Source organism: Rhinatrema bivittatum, chromosome 9 (genome assembly GCF_901001135.1).
Source record: "Rhinatrema bivittatum chromosome 9, aRhiBiv1.1, whole genome shotgun sequence".
NCBI classification, from domain to species: domain Eukaryota; kingdom Metazoa; phylum Chordata; class Amphibia; order Gymnophiona; family Rhinatrematidae; genus Rhinatrema; species Rhinatrema bivittatum.
Genome location: NC_042623.1, coordinates 227,948,724 through 227,970,657, shown reverse-complemented (window position 1 = coordinate 227,970,657; position 21,934 = coordinate 227,948,724). Strand labels below are relative to the sequence as shown.

The 21,934-nt window shown below is 46.5% G+C and overlaps 1 protein-coding gene across 2 annotated transcripts in view; it reads right to left on the bottom strand.

Annotated features, from left to right (window-relative positions):
* OPA1 (OPA1 mitochondrial dynamin like GTPase) overlaps positions 1-21,934 on the bottom strand; it is a 568,764-nt gene that overhangs the window by 492,734 nt on the left and 54,096 nt on the right. For both annotated transcript variants that reach the window (XM_029616769.1, XM_029616770.1), the window contains exon 5: positions 6,961-7,034. In XM_029616769.1, coding sequence (XP_029472629.1) covers positions 6,961-7,034 — 74 coding nt within the window. The remainder of the gene's footprint in view (positions 1-6,960; positions 7,035-21,934) is intronic.

Here is a 21,934-nt window from a genome sequence, read left to right as displayed (position 1 = left end):
TTATCAAGGTCCAGTCTTTTTGGATCAAGCAGCTCATTTTTGACTCATAGCTCGGCTTTTGAAAGGCATCTGCTGTGACTGAAAGGTTATTCTGAGGAAGCTATTATAACCTTGTTGCAGGCTAGAAAGCCTTCCTTGGCTTATGTAAGGGTGTGGATGGTGTTTGAAATTTGGTGCCTTGACAGAGGCATTCCTCCTTTTCAGGCATCAGTTTCTAGTATTTTGGCCTTTCTACAAAGCGGGCTAACGAAGGGGCTTGCATTCAATTCTTTAAGGATCCAGGTGGCAGCGTTTGGACTGTTTTAAAGGTAAGGTGCAAGGGTGGCCCCTGGCTTTGCATCCAGATGTAGTATGTTTTTTCTAAAAGGAGTGAAGCATCAAGGTAGATGTTTCCCTTGAGGAACCTTAATTTGGTTTTGTGGGTTCTCTGTGGTCCTTAGTTTGGGCCGCTAAGGAAAGCATCTCTGAAGGATCATTCACTGAAGGTGGTCTTTCTGTTGACGATTTGTTCAGCCATCAGGATTTTGGAGATACAGGCATTTTCTTGTAGAGATCCCTTCCTTCAAATTTTGGAAAGTGGGATTTCTTTGCTCATGGTGCCTCTTTGGTTTAAAAAAAAAAAAAAAAAGATGGCATCTTCCTTTCACTTGAGTCCAATGGTTGAGCTTCCTGCTTTTCAAAATTGAGATTCTTCTCTTCCTCATGCAAGGGAGCTTCACTTGTATGTGTGGCAGGCAGTGTTTCTTATTTGAAGGTCACCAATAGTTTTTGAAGGTCTGATCACCTGTTCATTATGTTCGGTGATGCTTCTAAGGCAACCATTGCGAGATTGTTAAGAGAGGCCATTGTCTCAGCCTGTATTTGCAAGGGCCGCCCCATTCCAGTGGGACTGTGAACACATTCTGCTAGGGCTCAGATGGTATGCTGGGCTGAATGTCAGTTGGTTTCCCTGCAGGAGATCTGCAGAGAGGCAACCTGGTCTTCACTACACACTTTCACAAAGCATGAAGCAGCTAGCTTTGGAGAGAGAGTGTGCTGTGAGCAGGTCTTGGGTTCCTGCCCAGTTTAGGGGAGCTTGGATACAACCCATGCTTCTGGACTTATCGGGCATACGAACAGGAAAGGAAAATTGGTTCTTACCTGCTAATTTTTGCTCCTGGAATACCACAGATCAGTCCAGAGCCCTGCCCTCTTTTGGAAAAGACTGCTGTATTCTATGTGTAGATAAGTAGTTGTACATTTGGGAGTTTTCAGTATCCCTTATTGGTTGAAGGGCTTCAGGTTGGAGGTTCTCCTTTCCCCTGTTCAGGTTGGGTGGGGGGAGTTGATTTGTTAATCTCATCTTGGCTTGGTTACAGATCATACCGAGGGGACTGCAAGTGGCACACTAAGATAAATAGTGCAGTGTCAGTAAAGCTTTTCTTCTCGGTCTCCATCTGCTGGTAGGAGAGAAAAATACCATGCATCTAGACTGATCTGTGGTATTCCAGGAAAGAGAATTTGCAGGTAAGAGCCAGTTTTCCTTTTTATCAGCTGTACTGGCCCTGGGGAAAGTGGAAGTCTTTGTGGACAGTGATATCTTTGAAAGGGTCAGCAAAAAAGATGTTGCAGTGCCTGAGCTTTCCAGTTCTCACAGGCCCCTGTTCACCTCCTGTTGTGGGAATTCCCACTCTGCATTATTCTCAAGATATAAAAGATCTTCAGCTCTACAGTCACATCTGAAGAGGACACCTATGTTCGTCCTCAAAAAGGTATCATACCCTAAAAAGAAAAATTCTGAGTATCAAATTGCCCAGGCAACTAAAATGTAATTGCTGCTGGTGGTGGTAGTAGTAGTAGTAATAGTGCTCATATTCATCTCTGTAGCACCATTCTAAGTGTTGTTTGCTATACAGACTCATAAAATAGGCAGGCTGTACTCTTATAGTGCCTGCAGTCTACTTGATACTTGTCCCAGGCAGCTAGTCTTGGTCTGCATAGAGATGGTGTACCATTGCAGCCTGATCTTGGTGAACAGAAGATGCTGGTGCATTTGAGCAGTACATGCTGCTCATTTCCTGTTGGGAGAAAGGCATGTCAGCACGGAACAGTATGGAACCCGCTGGGAGGAGGGTATTCTGCAATGTGCTTGGCTGGGCTGCCAGAGGTAAAGTTGTTCTTAGGAGATGTTTCCACTAAGAATAACTGTATTTCAAGAGAGAGAAAAAGAGGAAAGGAGAGAAAAGCTAGGGAAGGAAAAAAGTGGAAAAGGCCAGCAGAGGGACATAGACAAAATCAAACCAAATAGCGATGCTCTAAAAATGAACCAAAAAAGAACAAAATAAGTTAAAAGAAACAGGAAAAAAGCAATAAAAGTTAATTCTAAAGGAAAAATATAAATTGCCTGCCCAGTATGTGGGTAAGTTTATGCGCATATAGCCTGCATGCAGATAAGTTTTTTAATTTGGAATGAGCAGAGGTGCTCCTAGGGATGGAGTTGGGGAGGGATTTGGACTTACATATGTACTTTTAGAGTTATTTTTATTTTTAAGTATATGTGTAAATTTTCGTGGTAGTTTCCTGTGCGCGAAATAAGTTTGTGTGCAGGTAGTTTTGGTGTGTGCATAAGTTCAATTTCAAAATCGGTGTAACTTGTGTGTACATTTGCCGACTTTCTTGCATGAGCTGTTATATCAGGGGTGGCCAAGTCCATCTTCAAAAGCCATAAACGGGTCTGGTTTTTAGGATTTTTCAATGAATATGCATGTGATAGATTTACATGCACTGGCTCTATTGTATGCAAATATGCATATTCATTGTGGATATCTTGAGAACGTAACATTTTTGTGGTTCTTGAAGACTGGAGTTGGCCACCACTACATTATGGGCCTGATTATCAAAAGCATTTACATGCTTAAAACTCAGTTTTCCCTATGTAAAGCCACCAAATTCGGGATCTCCAATTTCACTCCTATCTCCTAATTGGCTCTGGAAAGCCACCAGATGAATCTGGTCCTAGACTCCCCCCACAGTAATAGCAGAAGCTGAAACTCCTCAAACTGAGGATTCTAATTGGACACAAGCGCCCTTAGTCCTCCCTAGGAGACCACCTTCTTAAATTTTCTGGGCCATGGTGGACTCGGCAAACGGGTCCGCTTCCTAGCAGTTCCCTTATGAGCAAGAAAGGCCTTGTGAATTAATAGCACAAACTCATTTGAAAAGGCCTCCTCTGAATCCAAGCTCCCGCTCCTGGGGATTCCTCAGCACTTTCAGAGTTTTTCTGGGCACCATATCAATCAGGCAAGGCAAGAGAAAACTCAGGAGAAGCGGCTCCCTCCCTGATGTCTCCTTGCAGGAGACTTCTCCAAAATGGTTGCTGTTCCTGCATTGCAGGGGAGAGGAGCCTTATCCACCCCAGCTGAACGGTATGTACTCTCCACCACTGATGCGGTCGTTCCTCCACACTGCCTTCCCCACCGAACTTGCACTCTCCCGCATAGCCCTAATGAGGAAAGCCACAATCCCTCATCTCCACAGGCACAGCTCCACGGACACAACTATGCCTGTACTTGCGTCTGTACTTGCTGCCTGCTCGTGCAGACACTCTCCTCCTAGCAGCGAAACAGGCCTGCAGTGACTCACTGCCTCTCCCCGGCAGCCAGCATCACTGTCCCAGAACAGCTCCCCTAAGCCAAGCAGATACTCCAGGCGCCTGATCCCATGCACAAGCTCTTGTCTCTCTTTTTTTTTTTTTTTTTTTTTTTAATCATAACTTAGCAAAAAAAAAAGCCACTAATAAAGCAAGCAATACTTTCCTTTGCCAAGCACTGGAGCCCTGGGAAGAATGCTGAATGGAACAAGAAGAGAGCCAGACCACTGGTTATCAGTGTCCCCAACATCGGTCTGAGGCAAGCAACTCCCTGCTCAAGCACTCAACCTGGGGGATAGTCCCTCATGAAGCCTAACAGCCCAGGGAGTAAGAATTCTTTACCTTTTCTTGTTTCTTTTCAGCTCCAGTCTACAGGTTTATATCTCTACCATCTGCTAGAAACAGAAATACCGAGAGACTGCAGGTGGCATGCTAACCTAAGTAGTGCAGTGTCAGTAAAGCTTTTCTTCTCTTGTGCTCGTAGGGGAGACCAACCCCATGCATCTGGACTGATCTGGGATATGAACAGGAACTGTACACTATCTATAGACCTAGACACATAAGATCAAAACCAGAAATAGGTTCACCTACATTTCTTGCTGGTATGCACTGAACATAAAGAGGATTACTTGGTGGTGTGCAGGAAATGAACTGGCCCCACTGCTGACACAGCAAAATTATACAGTACTGTACACATTAAAATTAATAGTTGGTCACTTATTTATATTTTGCAAACATGAAATCAATACAAACTGTAACTTCATCCCCGGTTGAACCTTGAAGAAATAGGGATTAGAAACAGTTTAATTGCAAAGCGGAGCTGATTACCTTATTATGGGTTTTTTTCTTCTCAAAGTATTCTTCCCTTGTCTCAGTCAAAGTGGTTTCAGATTTAAATTTTATGTTCTTCTTTATAAATTGATAAAGGACCAATCAGTTTTTCGTTATTAAGTTTTACCAAACAAGGTAATGTTTATTGATGAGAAATATATAAAAGAGGACTTCTGTTAGGTAAAACAATGTTGCAATACATAAAATGTATTTTGAATTATACAAGATTATGTAAATGGAAAATATTTAATTAAAAAAAAAAAAAGCACTTCCAGTCACCTGACCTTCATTGCTTTACTCTTAATCATCGGTCCAAAAATTATACAAATTTTTTTTTAGATTTTTTTTCTTTTTGCAAATAAAATTAATTCACTTATCTCAATGGTTGGAGTTCAAAGTTTGAGTAAAGCAATTCCAACCATTGAGATAAGTGAATTCATTTTATTTGCCAAAAGATAAAAAATCTAAAAAAAAATTTGTATAATTTTTGGACCGATGATTAAGAGTAAAGCAATGAAGGTCAGGTGACTGGGAGTGCTTATTATGATGGTCCCACATTAACGCAGTTATATATTATTTATAAATAATTTAAGAAAGAATTATTTGGGAGGTTTGTGTATGCACTCTGTAATATAAACCAGAACATGCAAATTGTAAATATCCATACATTTCTTCCCAGGCAGATTTTTTGCCCTTTTCCAGGTTAACAATCATTAACACACACACACACGTTACAGAACACAAAATCATTGGTCAGAAAAGCTGTTAGGTATATGCTTGGTTAAAAACAGAATAAAATGTATCCTTTTAAGCAAAGGCTTGGAATTGTATCAATATTATTTTAATGTCAAACAATAAGCATATACAGCGCAAAAAGCCAATTCTATTGCATTGTGATTGTATGAGTGGATAACACAAATATACTCTTCCATTTAATTGACTAGGCCAGGGGTCGGGAACCTATGGCTCGCGAGCCAGATGTGGCTCTTTTGATGGCTGCATCTGGCTCGTAGACAAATCTTTAATAAAAAAGTAAAAATCTAACAAAACCCCCCCACCCTCGTGATGCCCCCCAAGACCTCCAAAATTAATTTACTACAACCCCCCACCCTCTTGACCCCCCCCCCCCCCCAAGACCTGCCAAAAGTCCCTGGTAGTCCAGCAGGGGTCCAGGAGCGATCTCCTGGACTTGGGCAGTCGGCTGCCAGTAGTCAAAATGGTGCCGACGGCCCTTTGCCCTCACTATGTCACTGGGGTCGACCAATGGCGGCGGTAGCTCCTATGACATAGTAAGGGCAAAGGGCCGTCGGCTGCCAGTAATCAAAATGGCGTCCATAGCCCTTTGCCCTTACTATGTCACAGGGGCTACCGCCGCCATTGGTCGACCCCAGTGACATAGTGAGGGCAAAGGGCCGTCGGCGCCATTTTGACTACTGGCAGCCGACAGCCCAAGTCCAGGAGATCGCTCCCAGAGCCCCGCTGGACCACCAGGGACTTTTGGCAGGTCTTGGGGGGGGTGGGCGTCAGGAGGCTGGGGGGTTTTGTTAGATTTTTACTTTTTTTTTTATTAAAGATTTGTCTGCGAGCCCTGGACCACCAGGGACTTTTGGCAGGTCTTGGGAGGGGGAGGGGGGGGTCAGGAGGCTGGGGGGTTGTAGTAAATTAATTTGGTAGGTCTTGGGGGGGTCAGGAGGGTGGAGGTTGTAGTTAGTATGACTCATGGAATTACATTTTAAAATATGTGGCGTTCATGGCTCTCTCAGCCAAAAAGGTTCCCGACCCCTGGACTAGGCTCTCGTATACACCTCTCTAATGTAATAGAGCAAGTTTTTTTTTGCAAACCAAATTTTTGCATTAAAAACTGCACAACACATAGAAACACAGAAAAACACTAAACCGTTTTTGCATGATTTCGCGAAAACCTTTTGCAAAAATATTTCACAGAACTTGGTTTTGCAGTAGTGAACTTTTACGCATCGCCCACTACATGCAAAAGTTTATTTTAATCTCATAATAATGAGCTGCTAGGACTCATTTTAAGTTTATATTCACTACAGACTTTCTTGCTGCATTTTTTACAGCATCCAAAATTTCATTTCTACTACACAGCCATGGAACCTATTCCACTGCTCGATTGGCATGCATTCTTTTGTAAATCGGTGTTCATAAATAAGGGAATTAAGGAAACAGATCTGGTAAACAAAATTCCGATAGAAGGAGCATGTCAGCTTAACTGACAAAACTAACTGGTTAAACTGAAACACGCCCCATGGGGTACAGCAGTGAAACTTATGTATAGCCTCAGAAGATGAAAATAAATTAAGAGGTTTTAATCTCTCCACTATCTGAAGGTTGGCATGAGCTACTAACTTACCTACACCGAGGCATCAATTAACTATAAATTTACTGCACTTTTTTTGCAATAAAAAACTCTAGCTGTAGATTTTATTTAATGTTTTAGAAAGACTGTGATATGCGTATAACTAAACTTAAACAAGTACCTTTTTGTACTGTTTATCTGCATTTTCAAATCCTTGGTTGTTTGTAGCTTTGAAGGAGGTCTCTCCTGCTGGATCTAGTAGACAAAAAAAAAAAAATACAGATCCTTATGTGAAATGCCCAGGACTGTCATTTTTCAACTGGTAAATGTGGGTAAGTGGGCAGGTGGAGACCATGATTTAGTTATGGTAGCATTTTCCAAACTTGGCCCTGGAGGCCCCAACTCATATCTGATTTTCAGGACATCCACAAAAACATTCATGTGATATATCTGCACACACATGGGCAAAGACCTAGACTAACTTTCATATTTTGGTTACCCTACAAACACGAGACCTGGTAACCATTACTTTTAGGTGAAATGTCCCCATGGGGCATTTTAACTTAGTGACCTCCTTAGAAATACTGAAGATGGACAGTGCTTTATAAAAATATTATTGGGCAGTCAGGTATATTCAGTATTTTCACCAGCTTCCATTTGCTTCTTGTGCCAACAGGACGGCACCAGTAGAGTAAGTAGGAGTGCGACCCTGGGAACTGGAGCCGAATGCTGCTGCAATCCAGTGCCAGCTAGGCCTTGTAGAGCTTTTAGGTATTAACATTAACTTTATTAGTTCAGTTTAAAATTAAATTAAGTATTGCTAGATATTACCCAGATACCCAGTAATAAACTGGCAGGGCTTTCACCCAGCTATATTTTTTAAAATGGAGCACTTCCAATAAGGATCCAGCATCTCTTTGGGTAATTATCTTTATGGCATTCAAAAATAACAGTGCTTTCTAAAATAAAAATGGAGTCTAACATATTTACAGAACCAACAACATACCAATTTTCAAGATAACCAATGACCAACTTCTCTTGTTTTGGGACAATTTTTAAGAATTTGTTTGACCATTAACACTAAGCAGAATTTCCCACAATTGAGGACAGCTATAACTACACAGGTGAGAAATCCAGGTGTAATATTGGAAGGAGGTGGGACTCAACCTGCTATTGAACAGAAGTCTAAGATTCTCCGCTTAAGAAAAATCATGAAAAATATTTTCCACAATTTGTTGCCAAAGCCCCTGCTAAAACTTTATTTAGATTTATATTCCGCTTTTGCGCACTTTTTTTTAGCACTTCAAAGTGGATTATATTCAGGTACTGTAGGTATTTCCCTATCCCCAGAGGGCTTATAATCTAAGTCGGTACCTGAGGCAATGGAGTTTAGGTAAAGTGACTTGCCCAAGGTCAAACCCTGGTTTGAGTACCAGTATCACTTTACCCTCCATTGCCTCAGGTACAGGAGTGGAGGAGTAGCCTAGTGGTAAAACCATGAATCTTACCACTTCCCATCCAGTTATCTCTCTCAGTTTGACTGGCAGGCCCTGTGGAGAAAGAACTGCCTTGTTTTATTTACCTGGTACACTGTCACTCTGTGAGCCACTAAAAGGCTACACAAATTTCTAAGAGCTATACATCAAACTATACTAAAACTTATAGAGGGTATTTTTCAAACATCTCACATAGCGGTAAAGTCTCCTTGGTGTGCAAAATAGAACACAAACTTTTTACGCACAGTGGGGCGGATTTTAAAAGAGTTACACGCGTAACCTTTAAACCCCCCCCATGCGCGCCCCAGGATGCGCGTATGTCCTGGGGCTTGCAAAAGTGGGCGGGGCCGAGTGCCCCAACACAGCGGCCTGTGTTGGGGCCTGACGCACTGGCAAACAGCCGGCGCGCTCAAGTTACGCCTGCCAGAGGCAGGCATAACTCAACAAAATAAGGTGGGGGGGGGGGGGAGGATTTAGGTAGGGCTGGGAGTGGAACAAAAAAAAAAGTTCCCTCCAAGGCCGCTCCGAGGGAACCGTTCCCTCCAAGCGGCCTTGGAGGGAACGGGGAAAGCCATTGGGCCTCCCCTAGGGCTCACTGCGCGCAAGGTGCACATGTGCACGCCCTTGCACGCACCGATCCTGGATTTTATAACATGCACGTGGCAGCACGCGCATGTTATAAAATCGGGTGTACATTTGTGCGCGTCGGGTAGCGTGCACAAATGTACCCCCCGCACGTAATTTTAAAAATCTGCCCCATTGAGCATTGGTCAATTATAAAACAGCCACTTACACGCATAAAACAGACTTTTATGCATACAAATGCCTTTGCAGAATAGATGTGCCATTTTCATTTTACTTTTTGGTATGTAAAAAAAAAACAAAACACAAAAAAAAACAAAACAAAACACACCCACACTTCAAAACATACCAAAAATCCTTAAAGATCACAGGTGGCTCCTAAGCTTCAAGCTGAGGACCAGTGACCAAGCAAGCATAACTTCTGGCTGTATCTCCCATCCAGTCTGCAGTACTGTGCAGCATCCCAGAAGACATAATTGGTCCAGATGTACGGTTTTTCCCATTTTTTTTATCTATGGGGAAACAGCCCAATAATGTTCTCCTTTCCTGGTCTGGACCCACCACTGAAAGGCACATGAAGAAATTACTACTTACCTGATAATTTCCTTTCCTTTAGTGAAGGGTAGGTTAATCCCAATGAGAAGGTCATGCACCTCTGCCAGTAGATTGAGACTGAGCAAAAGCTGATGTCAGCCCATCAATATTCTCTGGAAAATCCAAACTGTGGACAAAACTAATTATACTTGAACGTTATTTTCAACAGCCAACCATTCATGTTTCTCAACCAACAGGAACAGTGAACTCAGTCAAAAGAAGGAACTTATCTAGCAAACTAAGGGCTAGAAAAGTCACTTACCAGCAGACAACAAAGAGCAGGAATCAAACTTTGCATAGCTTGTCCAAAGAAAGGCTAACCACAAATTCAAACACTGGTAGCAGAGGACAGGTCTGGGATTGACCTACCCTTCACTAAAGGAAAGGAAATTATCAGATAAGTAGTAGTTTCTCTTTCCTTAGCATTTGGGTAGGTCAATCCCAACAAGTGGGATGTGCCAAAGCTAATCTCAAAAAGAGCAGGAGGCTTCCAGCAGTCCAGTCATTACCACCCACACAAACACAGCATCCTCCCTAGCCCGAATATCCAAGTGATAATGCTTGGAGAAGGTGTACGACGACGACCATGCCATTGCTCGCCAAATTTCAGCAGGCGACAAAGTTCCATCCACAATACCACCTGAGCCCTCGTGGAATGCATTCTATTCTGTTTCAGTAAGACAACCTCAGCAGCCACATAGGTTGCCATAATGAGTTCCTTAACCCAACAGGCAATTGTTGCCCGCATCTCCGGTGCTCCTTGCTGACCTCCACGTTTGAGCACAAACAGATGGTCAGACTTCTGAACAGTCTTAGTTATGTCCAAGTATTGCAGCAAATGATGCTTGAAGTCCAAGGAATGTAAAAGGTGGTACTCCGCTTTCATCTGTGTCCCTGTCCAAGGCAGGCAGAGAAATGGACAGATTCAAATGAAAGCTTGAAACCACTTTGGGCAAAAAAGGAGGGTACAGACTGAAGCTGAACTGCACCCGGAGTCATATGGAGAAAAGGCTCAAGGCAGGAAAGAGCCTGCAGCTCAGAGACCAGACGCACCAAATAGATTGCTACCAAAAACCAAACAAAAAAAACGGTCCTCAAGGTAAGCAGCCGCAAAGAAAGTATGCAGAAGTCAACAGGTCGGTCCTGCCAAAAACTTGAGGACCAAGTTAAGGTCCTCCAGAAGCACCGGAAGCCGCAATGGGGGCAAAGATGATTAACTTTTTATTTATTTATTTATTTACGGATTTATATACCGAAGGTTCCTGTATAATATACATATCACCCCGGTTTACAATGAACAGTAACTATCGCTTCAAGTTAGCGGTTTACAATGAACATAGTTAATACAAGAAACAGAAAAAAATATATATAACTCCCTGCAGAAAACGGGACAGCACTGGCCATTAATTGACTCTTCCTCCATAACAAGCCAGGGCTGCAACTTGAACCTTCAAGGTGTTAAGGGCCAAACCCTTAAGCAAGTAGTCTTGTAAAAATTCCAAAATCAATGGAATATCCACCTTGGGTGGTTGAGTACCTCAATCAGAACACCATGCCTCAAATTTCTGGTCCCAAAAAAGAGTGGAAATTACTGCAGGAGAAAAATCCTGCTCCAACAACTGAGCCTTTTCAATAGCCAAAACCATAATACAGAATCCACCCGGATCCTCGTGCAGAATGGGCCCCTGACGTAAAAGATCTGTCCAAGATGGCAGCCTGAGGGGACTGCCCACCAGAAGTCTCTGGAGATCGGCGTACTACGACCTTCAAGCCCAATCTGGAGCCACTAAAAGGACAGTGTTGGCTTAAGCAGGCTGATACAGAAGATTGCAAGTTATCAGAGACCAGGGTGGAAATGCATAGAGAAGGGCATAGCGAGGTCACTCCTGAACAAAAGCATCAATTCCCATCACTTTTGTGTCCCGCCTGCAACGGAAGAAGCATGGAACCTATGCGTTGCTGAAAGTCGCCAACATGTCTCGATCTGGTAGGCCCCAGCGGTTCACCAGGACCAGAAGGCCTTGCCAGCCAGCTCCCATTCCCCTGGGGCCAAGTTTCACTTGCTGAGGAAAATCAGCTCTGATATTTTCCTTTCTGGCAAAGTGAGAGGCGAATATGCTTAGGAGAGGCTGCTCCGCCCACACCATGAGCGCATCTATCTCCTTAGACACCTGTTGACCCTTGGTTCTGCCCCGACGATTGATGTAAGGCAGTGTTGTTACATTGGACATCATCCAGTCTGCCCAAGCCTCTAGCCGCTTGGTGAATCGCAGGCATGGCAATCGAGCCTCCAGTCTGTTAGATTTAAAACTAATCGGAGAAAGTTCTTTTTCACTCAACGAACAATTAAAATTCTGGAATTTGTTGCCAGGGGATGTGGTCAGTGCAGTTAGTGTAGCTGGGTTTAAAAAAGGTTTGGATAAGTTCTTGGAAGAGAAGTCCATTACCTGCTATTAATCAAGTTCACTTTGAAAATAGCCACTGCTATTACTAGCATCAGTAGCATGGGATAGGCTTAGTTTTTGGGTACTTGCCAGGTACTTATAGCCTGGACTGGCCACTGTTGGAAATAAGATGCTGGGCTTGATGGACCTGTGGTCTGACCCTGTATGGCATGTTCTTATGGGTCCATCAAGCCCAATATCCTGTTTCTAACAGTGGCCAATCCAAGTCACAAATACCTGGCAAGTACCCAAACATTAGATAGATCACAAGCTACTATTTCTTATTAATTACTGTAATAGCAGTTTATGGATTTGTCCTCTAGGAACTTATCCAAACCTTTTTTAAACCCAGTTACACTAACTGCTGTAACCACATCCTCTGGCAATGAATTCCAGAGCTTAACTATGTGCTGAGTGAAAAAGAATTTTCTTTTATTTGTTTTAAATGAGCTACTTGCTAATTTCATGGAGTGCCCCCTGGTCCTTCTATTATCTGAGAGAGTAAATAACCGATTTGCATTAACTTGTTCAAATTATTTCATGATTTTGTGGAGAATTTGAGCACGGAGTAAGGTGACAATTATCACTGCAAAATAACCCCACTTCATCAGGCGAGCTTTCTCAAAGGCCAGTCGGATCTTCGTGAAGGACTGGTCCCTGCTGCAACAGGTCCCTGTGCGGTGGGAGGCGTAGGGGGTTCTCCACCAGGAGTCTCCACATGTCCGCATACCATGGACGCCTGGGCCAATCTGGAACTACTAGTAGGATTAGTCCCCTGTGGTGTTAGATTCTATGGATGACCCTACCTAGTAGGGGCCATGGAGGGAAGGTGTATAGCAACTCATCTTGTCCAGATCTGGCCAGAAGAACATAGATTCCCAGGGATCCCGGATCTCTTCTGCGACTGAAGAATCGAGGAACCTTCGTATTGTGACATGCGGCCAGCAGGTTGACTAATGGGAGGCCCCAGCGATCTACTATCAGTTGAAACACCTTGGTCAACAAGCCCCCACTCCAGAATTTCCCTGCATAGAAAGTCTGCTCTGACTTTGTCTTTCCCTGCAATGTGGGAGGCTGAGATCATCATAAGGAGGTCTATCTCCTGTGACACCTGATGACTCTTAGTTCCTCCCTGGCAGTTGATGTAGGCTACCATCGTTGTGTTGTCCAACATCACATGAACCACTTGACCCTGGAGTCTGTGGCTGAACTGTAAACATGCCAATCTGACTGCTCAGACCTCTTCTGTCCAACGTCTCTGGGCCGTCACAGCTCCCCATCCCCAGAGACTCATATCTGTCGTGACAACCAGCCAGTTCAGGAAAAACAGGGAAGCGCCCCTGCTCAAATGAACTTCCTGCAACCACCACTGGAGATGAGAACAGACTTCCATTGGTAAGTGGAAATGAACTGCATAGTCTTGGGTCTGTGGATTCCAACGTGATAGCAGAGAGCATTGAAGTGGATGGATGTGCGCCCTTGCCCTTGACACTACTTCCAGGGTTGCCACCAAACAAAGGACTTGGCGATATACCCAACGATGTGGAGCTACCGTGTTCACCAACTGATGCACTGGTACATCAACTTCTGTATCCTTGTGATTGGAAGAAAAACCTTGCCCAGCCTGTTGTTGAACAGGACAGGTTTGAGGCTGCTCTTGGCCAGGTTTACTACCCAACAGAGTTCCCGTAGCAAGGAGATCACCTTGTTGGTTGTCAGGAGGCTCTCTTCCAAGGACTTGGCCCAGATCAGACAATCATCCAAGTATGTGTGCACCAGGATCCCATTTTTCCTCAATGCTGCCACCATAATCTTGGAAAATGTTCTGGGGGCGGTGGCTAAGCCAAAGGGTAGCACCCGAAACTGATGTCTGCCCAGTACCGCAAAATGTAAGAAACTGTGTTCTTGTTGGATTAGAATATGTAGGTAGGCCTCTGATAAGTCCAGGGAGGTTAGGAACTCTCCCAATTGTATGGCCATTATCACGGAGCATAAAGGTCTCCATGCAAAAATGTTGAGATTACTACCTGATAATCTCCTTTTCCTTAGTGTAGACAGATGGACTCAGAACAAATGGGATAGTATCCGCGTGCTAGCAGTTGGAGACGGATCTGACGTCAGCACGGGGTATATATCCCCACAGGAAGCGTAGCAACTTAGTAATCTTCCTTGCAAAAGCTGTTATGGATGTGTGTACTGACACTCACTGAAAAGTGAAACAGGATTCCCCTGACCGACTGATAGTAGCTGGAGACCGCCAGCATTCCCAACCGGAAGGCGTTCACACCTGGTAGAGTGTACGCTCTTATGGAACATATGACATGGCTTACCTTGAATCGGTGAAACCCATGTACGCAGGCAGCTGGGCGGGATGCTGAGTCCATCTGTCTACACTAAGGAAAAGGAGATTATCAGGTAGTAATCTCAACATTTCCTGGCGTGTAGCCAGATGGACTCAGAACAAATGGGATGTACAAAAGCTTTACTCCCAGCCTGGGCGGGAGGCTGCCTGAGGCCCATTTAGTACCGCCCTTGCAAATGCTGAGTCCTCCCTGGCCTGGACATCCAGACAGTAAAACCTGGAGAAGGTATGGAGGGAGGACCATGTCGCCGCTTTACATATTTCTGCAGGCGACAGCATCCTGGATTCTGCCCAAGATGTCGCTTGTGCTCTGGTAGAATGAGCCTTGACCTGTAGAGGCGGAGACTTCCCAGCCTCTACATAAGCTGCTCTGATAACTTCTTTAATCCAGCGGGCGATGGTGGGCCGAGAGGCCGCTTCCCCTTGTTGTTTCCCGCTATGCAGGACGAACAGATGGTCCGTCCGTCCGAACGTCTTGTGTCATTTCCAGATATCATTTCTGCAAACCCGCCGTGGTAGGCAAGGATATGGTTTGGTAAAGATAAAACTGTGAAACCACTTTAGGTAGAAAGGAGGGAACCGTCCGAAGATGGATAGCCTCAGGAGTGACTCTCAAAAAGGGATCACGGCAGGACAGTGCTTGTAGCTCTGAGATGCGGCGTGCTGAGCACACCGCCAGCAAGAACACCATTTTCAAGGTTAAAGAACGGAGAGACAGGCCCCGAAGGGGTCTGAAGGTGGATCCCGCGAGGAAATCCAAAACAAGGTTGAGGTTCCATAAGGGCACAGGCCACGGACGAATATGCTTGACTCCTGTCAGGAAACTAGAAACATCTGGGTGCTTGGCAATGGTCTTGCCCTCCCTCTTGGGACAGTAGCAAGACAGCGCAGCCACCTGAACCTTGATGGAGCTGAGGGAGAGACCCTTCTGAAGTCCATCTTGCAGGAAATCCAACACAATAGGAATTGTGGTCGCATGTGGATTGGTGCCATGAGTGTCGCACCATGCTTCGAATACTCTCCAGATACTTACGTAGGTGAGGGATGTGGAAAACTTGCGAGCTCGGAGGAGTGTATCTACCACGGGCTCCGAGTAACCTCTTTTCTTCAGTCTAGCCCTCTCAATGGCCATACCGTAAGAGAGAATTGAGCTGGATCCTCGTGAAGGATGGGACCTTGACGTAGAAGGTCCCGGAGAGGAGGCAGGGGGAAGAGGCTCCCCTGCCAGTAGTCTTCTCATGTCCGCGTACCAGGGTTTTCTTGGCCGGTCTGGTGCCACTAGAAGAACTAGGCCCCGGTGTTTCCGAATCTTGTGGATGATGGCGCCCAACAGAGGCCACGGAGGAAAGGCGTATAGCAGAGTCCCTGGAGGCCATGGCTGAACCACGGCATCGATTCCGTGTGAGAACGGGTCGCGCTTGCGGCTGAAGTATCTGGATACTTGAGCATTGGACTTGTCCGCCAGTAAATCCATGTCCGGAATCCCCCAGTGATCCACAATCATCTGGAAGGCTGTGGGTGACAGCTGCCACTCTCCCGGATTTAGGCTTTCTCTGCTGAGGAAGTCTGCCGTGGTGTTGTCCTTCCCGGCAATGTGGAGATGTCCTGAAGATTCGCCTCTGCCCAAGCCATCAGTGGAGCGATCTCCAGAGACACTTGACGGCTTCTGGTTCCGCCCTGACGGTTGATGTATGCCACCTTGGTGGCGTTGTCGGACATCACTCTGACTGCTCTGTTCTTCAGTCTGTGAGCAAATCGAAGGCATGCCAATCGGACTGCCCGGGCCTCTAGACGGTTGATGTTCCATGCTGACTCTTCTCTGTTCCACCGCCCTTGTGCGGCGAGTTCTTCGCAGTGTGCTCCCCAGCCGCTCAGGCTGGCATCTGTGGCGAGCAGAGTCCACGTGGGGAAGACATCTTCGACCCCCTGCTCATGTGGCTGGACTGCAACCACCACCGTAACTGGGTCCGTATTCTGGCCGGCAGAGGTAGGTGCGTGGAATAGTTCCGTAGCCGGGGGCTCCAGCGAGAGAGCAGGGAGTGCTGTAGAGGTCTCATATGGGCCCTTGCCCAAGGTACCACTTCCAGGGTGGATGCCATGAGACCGAGAACCTGCAGATAATCCCAAGCTATGGGCCGACTGGCTCCCATCAAGTACTGAATACGCTGCTGAAGTCTCAACTTTCTCTTGGCAGTGAGATTGACTGTCTGCCCGGGTGTCGAACTGTACTCCCAGGTATTCCAGGGACTGGGAAGGCTGTAGGCAACTTTTGCTGAGGTTGATTACCCAGCCCAAGCTTTCCAGAAGGGCGATCACTCTGTCTGTTGTCCGATGGCTCTCCTCTCGAGATTTCGCCCTGATCAGCCAGTCGTCTAGGTAGGGATGGAACAGAATTCCTTCCCGCCTGAGTGCCGCTGCTACCACTACGACCACCTTGGTGAAGGTCCGCGGTGACGTGGCCAACCCGAAGGGCAGAGCCCGGAACTGGAAGTGGCGTCCTAGAACCTTGAAGCGTAGGTAGCACTGATGATCCAGATGGATCGGGATATGCATGTAGGCTTCTGATAGCTCCAACGCCGTGAGGAATTCTCCCGGCTGTACCGCGGTCTTGACAGACCGCAGAGTTTCCATGCGAAACCTCGGGACCCGTAAATATCGATTGACCGACTTGAGGTCCAGTACAGGCCGAAAGGTGCCCCCCTTTCTTGGGAACCATAAAATAAATGGAATAGTGTCCAGAATTCACTTCCCAGGCAGGTACAGGGATAATGGCTTTCAAGGTCAGGAGTCTCGCCAGGGTAGCTTCCAATGCTGCCTTCTTGTGTGTGGGACAGGAAGACTCCACAAACTTGTCCGGAGGGAGATGATGAAAGTCCAGATAATACCCCTCTCGGATGATGGTCCGACGTAATCTCGACCCATCTGGGGTAGAAGAGGGTTAACCTGCCCCCTATGGCTCCGTCCCCCGGATGGATCGGCGGATTCTCATTGTGAGGCGCGGCCGGGACCGGAGCCCGGGCCTGCTCCCCTCTTGCGCTGCTTGGTCCGAAAGGACTGGTTCCTGGCCTGAGGACGAGGTGCCTGGTAGCGACTCCTGTAGGGAATGAAGCGCTGCGAGCTTCTACCCCTGGAGGTCCTCGGAAAGGCGCGCTGGTTCCTTCTGACCCGATCTTCCGGCAGTCGAGATACTGGAGAAGCGCCCCATGTGCTGGCCAGTTTATCAAGGTCGCTGCCAAACAGGAAAGAGCCCTTAAAAGGCGTGTTTTTGAAGGCGCATCTGCTGACCATTTCCGAATCCAGAGCTGCTTCCTGGCAGCTACGGAGGATGAGATCCCCTTGGCTGTTGTTCGGACTAGGTCTGATGCAGCATCCGTGAGGAACGAGAGAGCGAACTCCATATCTGCTGCTGGAGCGTTGTTCCTGACCTGTGACAAACAGGCACGCGTCACCACTGTGCAGCAGGTTGCGATCCGCAAAGATAGAGCTGCCACCTCAAAGGTCTGTTTCAGAATGGTGTCCAGTCGCCGGTCATGAGGTTCCTTGAGGGCCGCCCCCCCTTCAACTGGAATGATAGTGCGCTTGACCACAGCGCTAATCAAGGCGTCCACCTGAGGGCACACCAGCAGCTCCTGGATAGCCGGTGCCAGTGGGTACATGCCCGTCAAGGCCCGACCCCCTTTGAAAGAGGCCGCCGGCGCAGCCCATTCTAAATCTATCAATTGCTGTGCTGCTTGCAAGAATGGAAAATGGCCGGCTGTAGGATGAAGACCTTCCAGCAGGGGGTTCTGCGCAGAGGGCACCGTGGCGCTGGGACCTGTAATATCCAACTCCGCCAGGCGCTGAGACACCAGGTCCGAGAGATCCTCCTTAGGGAAGAACCGCCTCATGGTTCTATATGGCTCAATCCCTGGGGGAAGGTCCCCCTCGTCCGGGGAAACCTCCTGGTCTGACTGATCTGGACTGTCCAGCGGCGGGAGGTCTCGCTCACGATAAGGGCGTGATGGTCCAGGAACAGGATCTGCTGGAGCCGCCACCGCAGCGGCAGCCACAGCGGCCGCCGCAGTCGCCGGTACCGCAGGGACTGTAGAAACCGCAGGGACAATGGGAACAACTGGAACCGCAGGGCCTGGACGGGAAGCCTCTGCACAAAGGCATGAATCCCCTTAAAGAGATCCACCCAGGAAATTGAAGCAGCCTCCAACCGCCGGGGTACAAGATCCCCGGGATTCCCGATTGGTCGAGACTGACCGCTAAATCCGGGGTAGCCCCTGGGGAACTATCAGCAAATCTTGGCTGAGACTGGTCCTGGCCCGAGGGTCCCACGGCCTCCTCACATTGGGCACATAGGGAGTCTGGCTCTTCACTGTGCGTGGCTTGAAGCTGGCATGTAGAGCAGAGGCCGAGGGCTTTAATGCCGGAGGCAGGAGGCACCCCCGCTGATGACACTGAGGCGTTCTTTTCCATTGAATAATATGCGGCAGCAATATGCGCTTAGCAGAACAGGTGCTTAATAATATGCGGCAGCAATATGCGCGTAATACAACATGCGCACAATTAGAATATGCGGCAGCAATATGCGCTGAATACAACAGGCGCACAATAATAATACGCGCTCAATGATATGCCATAGGCGCTCAGCAATATGCGGACAGTAATACACGCTCAATAGTATTCAATACGCTCTCAGCAGTAAGCGGTTAGCAATACACGCTCAATATATGTCAGTATGCTCTCAGCAGTAAGCGGTTAGCAATACCCGCTCAATACAGTTCAGTATGCTCTCAGCAATAAGCGGTTAGCAATACCCGCTCAATACAGTTCAGTATGCTCTCAGCAAGAAGCGGTTAGCAATACCCGCTCAATACAGTTCAGTATGCGCTCAGCAATAAGCGGTTAGCAATACACGCTCAATACAGTTCAGTATGCGCTCAGCAATAAGCGGTTAGCAATACCCGCTCAATACAGTTCAGTATGTGCTCAGCAATAAGCGGTTTTAGCAATACACGCTCAATGTCATTCACTATGCTCTCAGCAATAAGCACTTAGTCATAGATCTGCGCCTATCTCGGGCGCACAATACCTGAACAAGGCCACAAAATGGCGCCCTCCACGGCGTGCCACGCCGCCGATCCTCGAGTCCTCGGAGACCAGAAGTAAAAGCCGTACACCTTACCTGATCCTCGGCGCTTCCCGGCTGGGACCCGGGCGGTCTCCGGCTGCGGGGGAGGGGAGCAAATACCTTCACCACCGCGGTTGAGGATATGCACCCGCTGCCTCGTCCACGCCGGGACCGAGGCGCCTCGTAAGCCTCACCCGAACCTCGCCCGGGGGTTGTGTCTCTGCCGCGATTCGGCCACCAGACCGAGGACTTAAACCTCCGGGGGATCACGGAAATCACCCCGGGAAACTCTACTGGGGGAGGGACCTTAGGGTACCACTGCAGGAGTGCGGGGCTTGATGCTGTAGAAGTTTTAGTAAGTAGAAGTAGAAAAGAAATAGTAGATTTGGAAAACACGCTTAGCAAGCGTGCAGGCTCTCCAAACTGCTTTGGAGACGGAAATTACTAAGTTGCTATGCTTCCTGTGGGGATATATACCCCGTGCTGACGTCAGATCCGTCTCCAACTGCTAGCACGCGGATACTATCCCATTTGTTCTGAGTCCATCTGGCTACACGCCAGGAAATGAGTCATTCGCAGATGACTGTTGACATTCTTGAGGTCCAGGATGGAACAAAAGGAACCTTCCTTCTTGGGTATGACAAAATAAATGGAATAACGGCCAGTATTTTCATGGGGAATAGGTATTGAGATCACAGCCCTCATCCCGAGGAGCTTTAGAAGCGTAATTTCCACTGTCTTCTTCTTGTGCTGGGAGTAGCAATGGAGACATCATGAATACATCCCAAGGAGTGCTGTGGAATTCCAGTGCATATCCTTCTTGCATGACTTCTAGTACCCATTTGTACGAAGTGATCTCGACCTACCATTGATAAGAGAGAGACAGACAACCGCCTATCTCCTCATCCCATAAGAACATAAGAAAATGCCATACTGGGTCAGACCATGGGTCCATCAAGCCCAGCATCCTGTTTCCAACAGTGGCCAATCCAGGCCATAAGAACCTGGCAAGTACCCAAAAACTAAGTCTATTCCATGTAACCATTGCTAATGGCAGTGGCTATTCTCTAAGTGACAACTTAATAGCAGGTAATGGACTTCTCCTCCAAGAACTTATCCAATCCTTTTTTAAACACAGCTATACTAACTGCACGAACCACATTCTCTGGCAACAAATTCCAGAGTTTAATTGTGCGTTGAGTAAAAAAGAACTTTCTCCGATTAGTTTTAAATGTGCCACATGCTAACTTCATGGAGTGCCCCCTAGTCTTTCTACTATCCGAAAGAGTAAATAACCGATTCACATCTACCCGTTTAGACCTCTCATGATTTTAAACACCTCTATCATATCCCCCCTCAGTCGTCTCTTCTCCAAGCTGAAAAGTCCTAACCTCTTTAGTCTTTCCTCATAGGGGAGTTGTTCCATTCCCCTTATCATTTTGGTAGCCCTTCTCTGTACCTTCTCCATCGCAATTATATCTTTTTTGAGATGCGGCGACCAGAATTGTACACAGTATTCAAGGTGCGGTCTCACCATGGAGCGATACAGAGGCATTATGACATTTTCCGTTTTATTCATCATTCCTTTTCTAATAATTCCCAACATTGTTTGCTTTTTTGACTGCCACAGCACACTGCACCGACGATTTCAATGTGTTATCCACTATGACACCTAGATCTCTTTCTTGGGTTGTAGCACCTAATATGGAACCCAACATTGTGTAATTATAGCATGGGTTATTTTTCCCTATATGCATCACCTTGCACTTATCCACATTAAATTTCATCTGCCATTTGGATGCCCAATTTTCCAGTCTCACAAGGTCTTCCTGCAATTTATCACAATCTGCTTGTGATTTAACTACTCTGAACAATTTTGTGTCATCTGCAAATTTGATTATCTCATGCGTCATATTTCTTTCCAGATCATTTATAAATATATTGAACAGTAAGGGTCCCAATACAGATCCCTGAGGCACTCCACTGTCCACTCCCTTCCACTGAGAAAATTGCCCATTTAATCCTACTCTCTGTTTCCTGTCTTTTAGCCAGTTTGCAATCCACGAAAGGACATCACCACCTATCCCATGACTTTTTACTTTTCCTAGAAGCCTCTCATGAGGAACTTTGTCAAACGCCTTCTGAAAATCCAAGTATACTATATCTATCGGTTCACCTTTATCCACATGTTTATTAACTCCTTCAAAAAAGTGAAGCAGATTTGTGAGGCAAGACTTGCCCTGGGTAAAGCCATGCTGACTTTGTTCCATTAAACCATGTCTTTCTATATGTTCTGTGATTTTGATGTTTAGAACACTTTCCACTATTTGTAGTTTCCCGGATCGCCCCTGGAGCCCTTTTTAAATATTGGGGTTACATTTGCTATCCTCCAGTCCAGGTACAATGGATGATTTTAATGATAAGTTACAAATTTTTACTAATAGGTCTGAAATTTCATTTTTTAGTTCCTTCAGAACTCTGGGGTGTATACCATCCGGTCCAGGTGATTTACTACTCTTCAGTTTGTCAATCAGGCCTACCACATCTTCTAGGTTCAC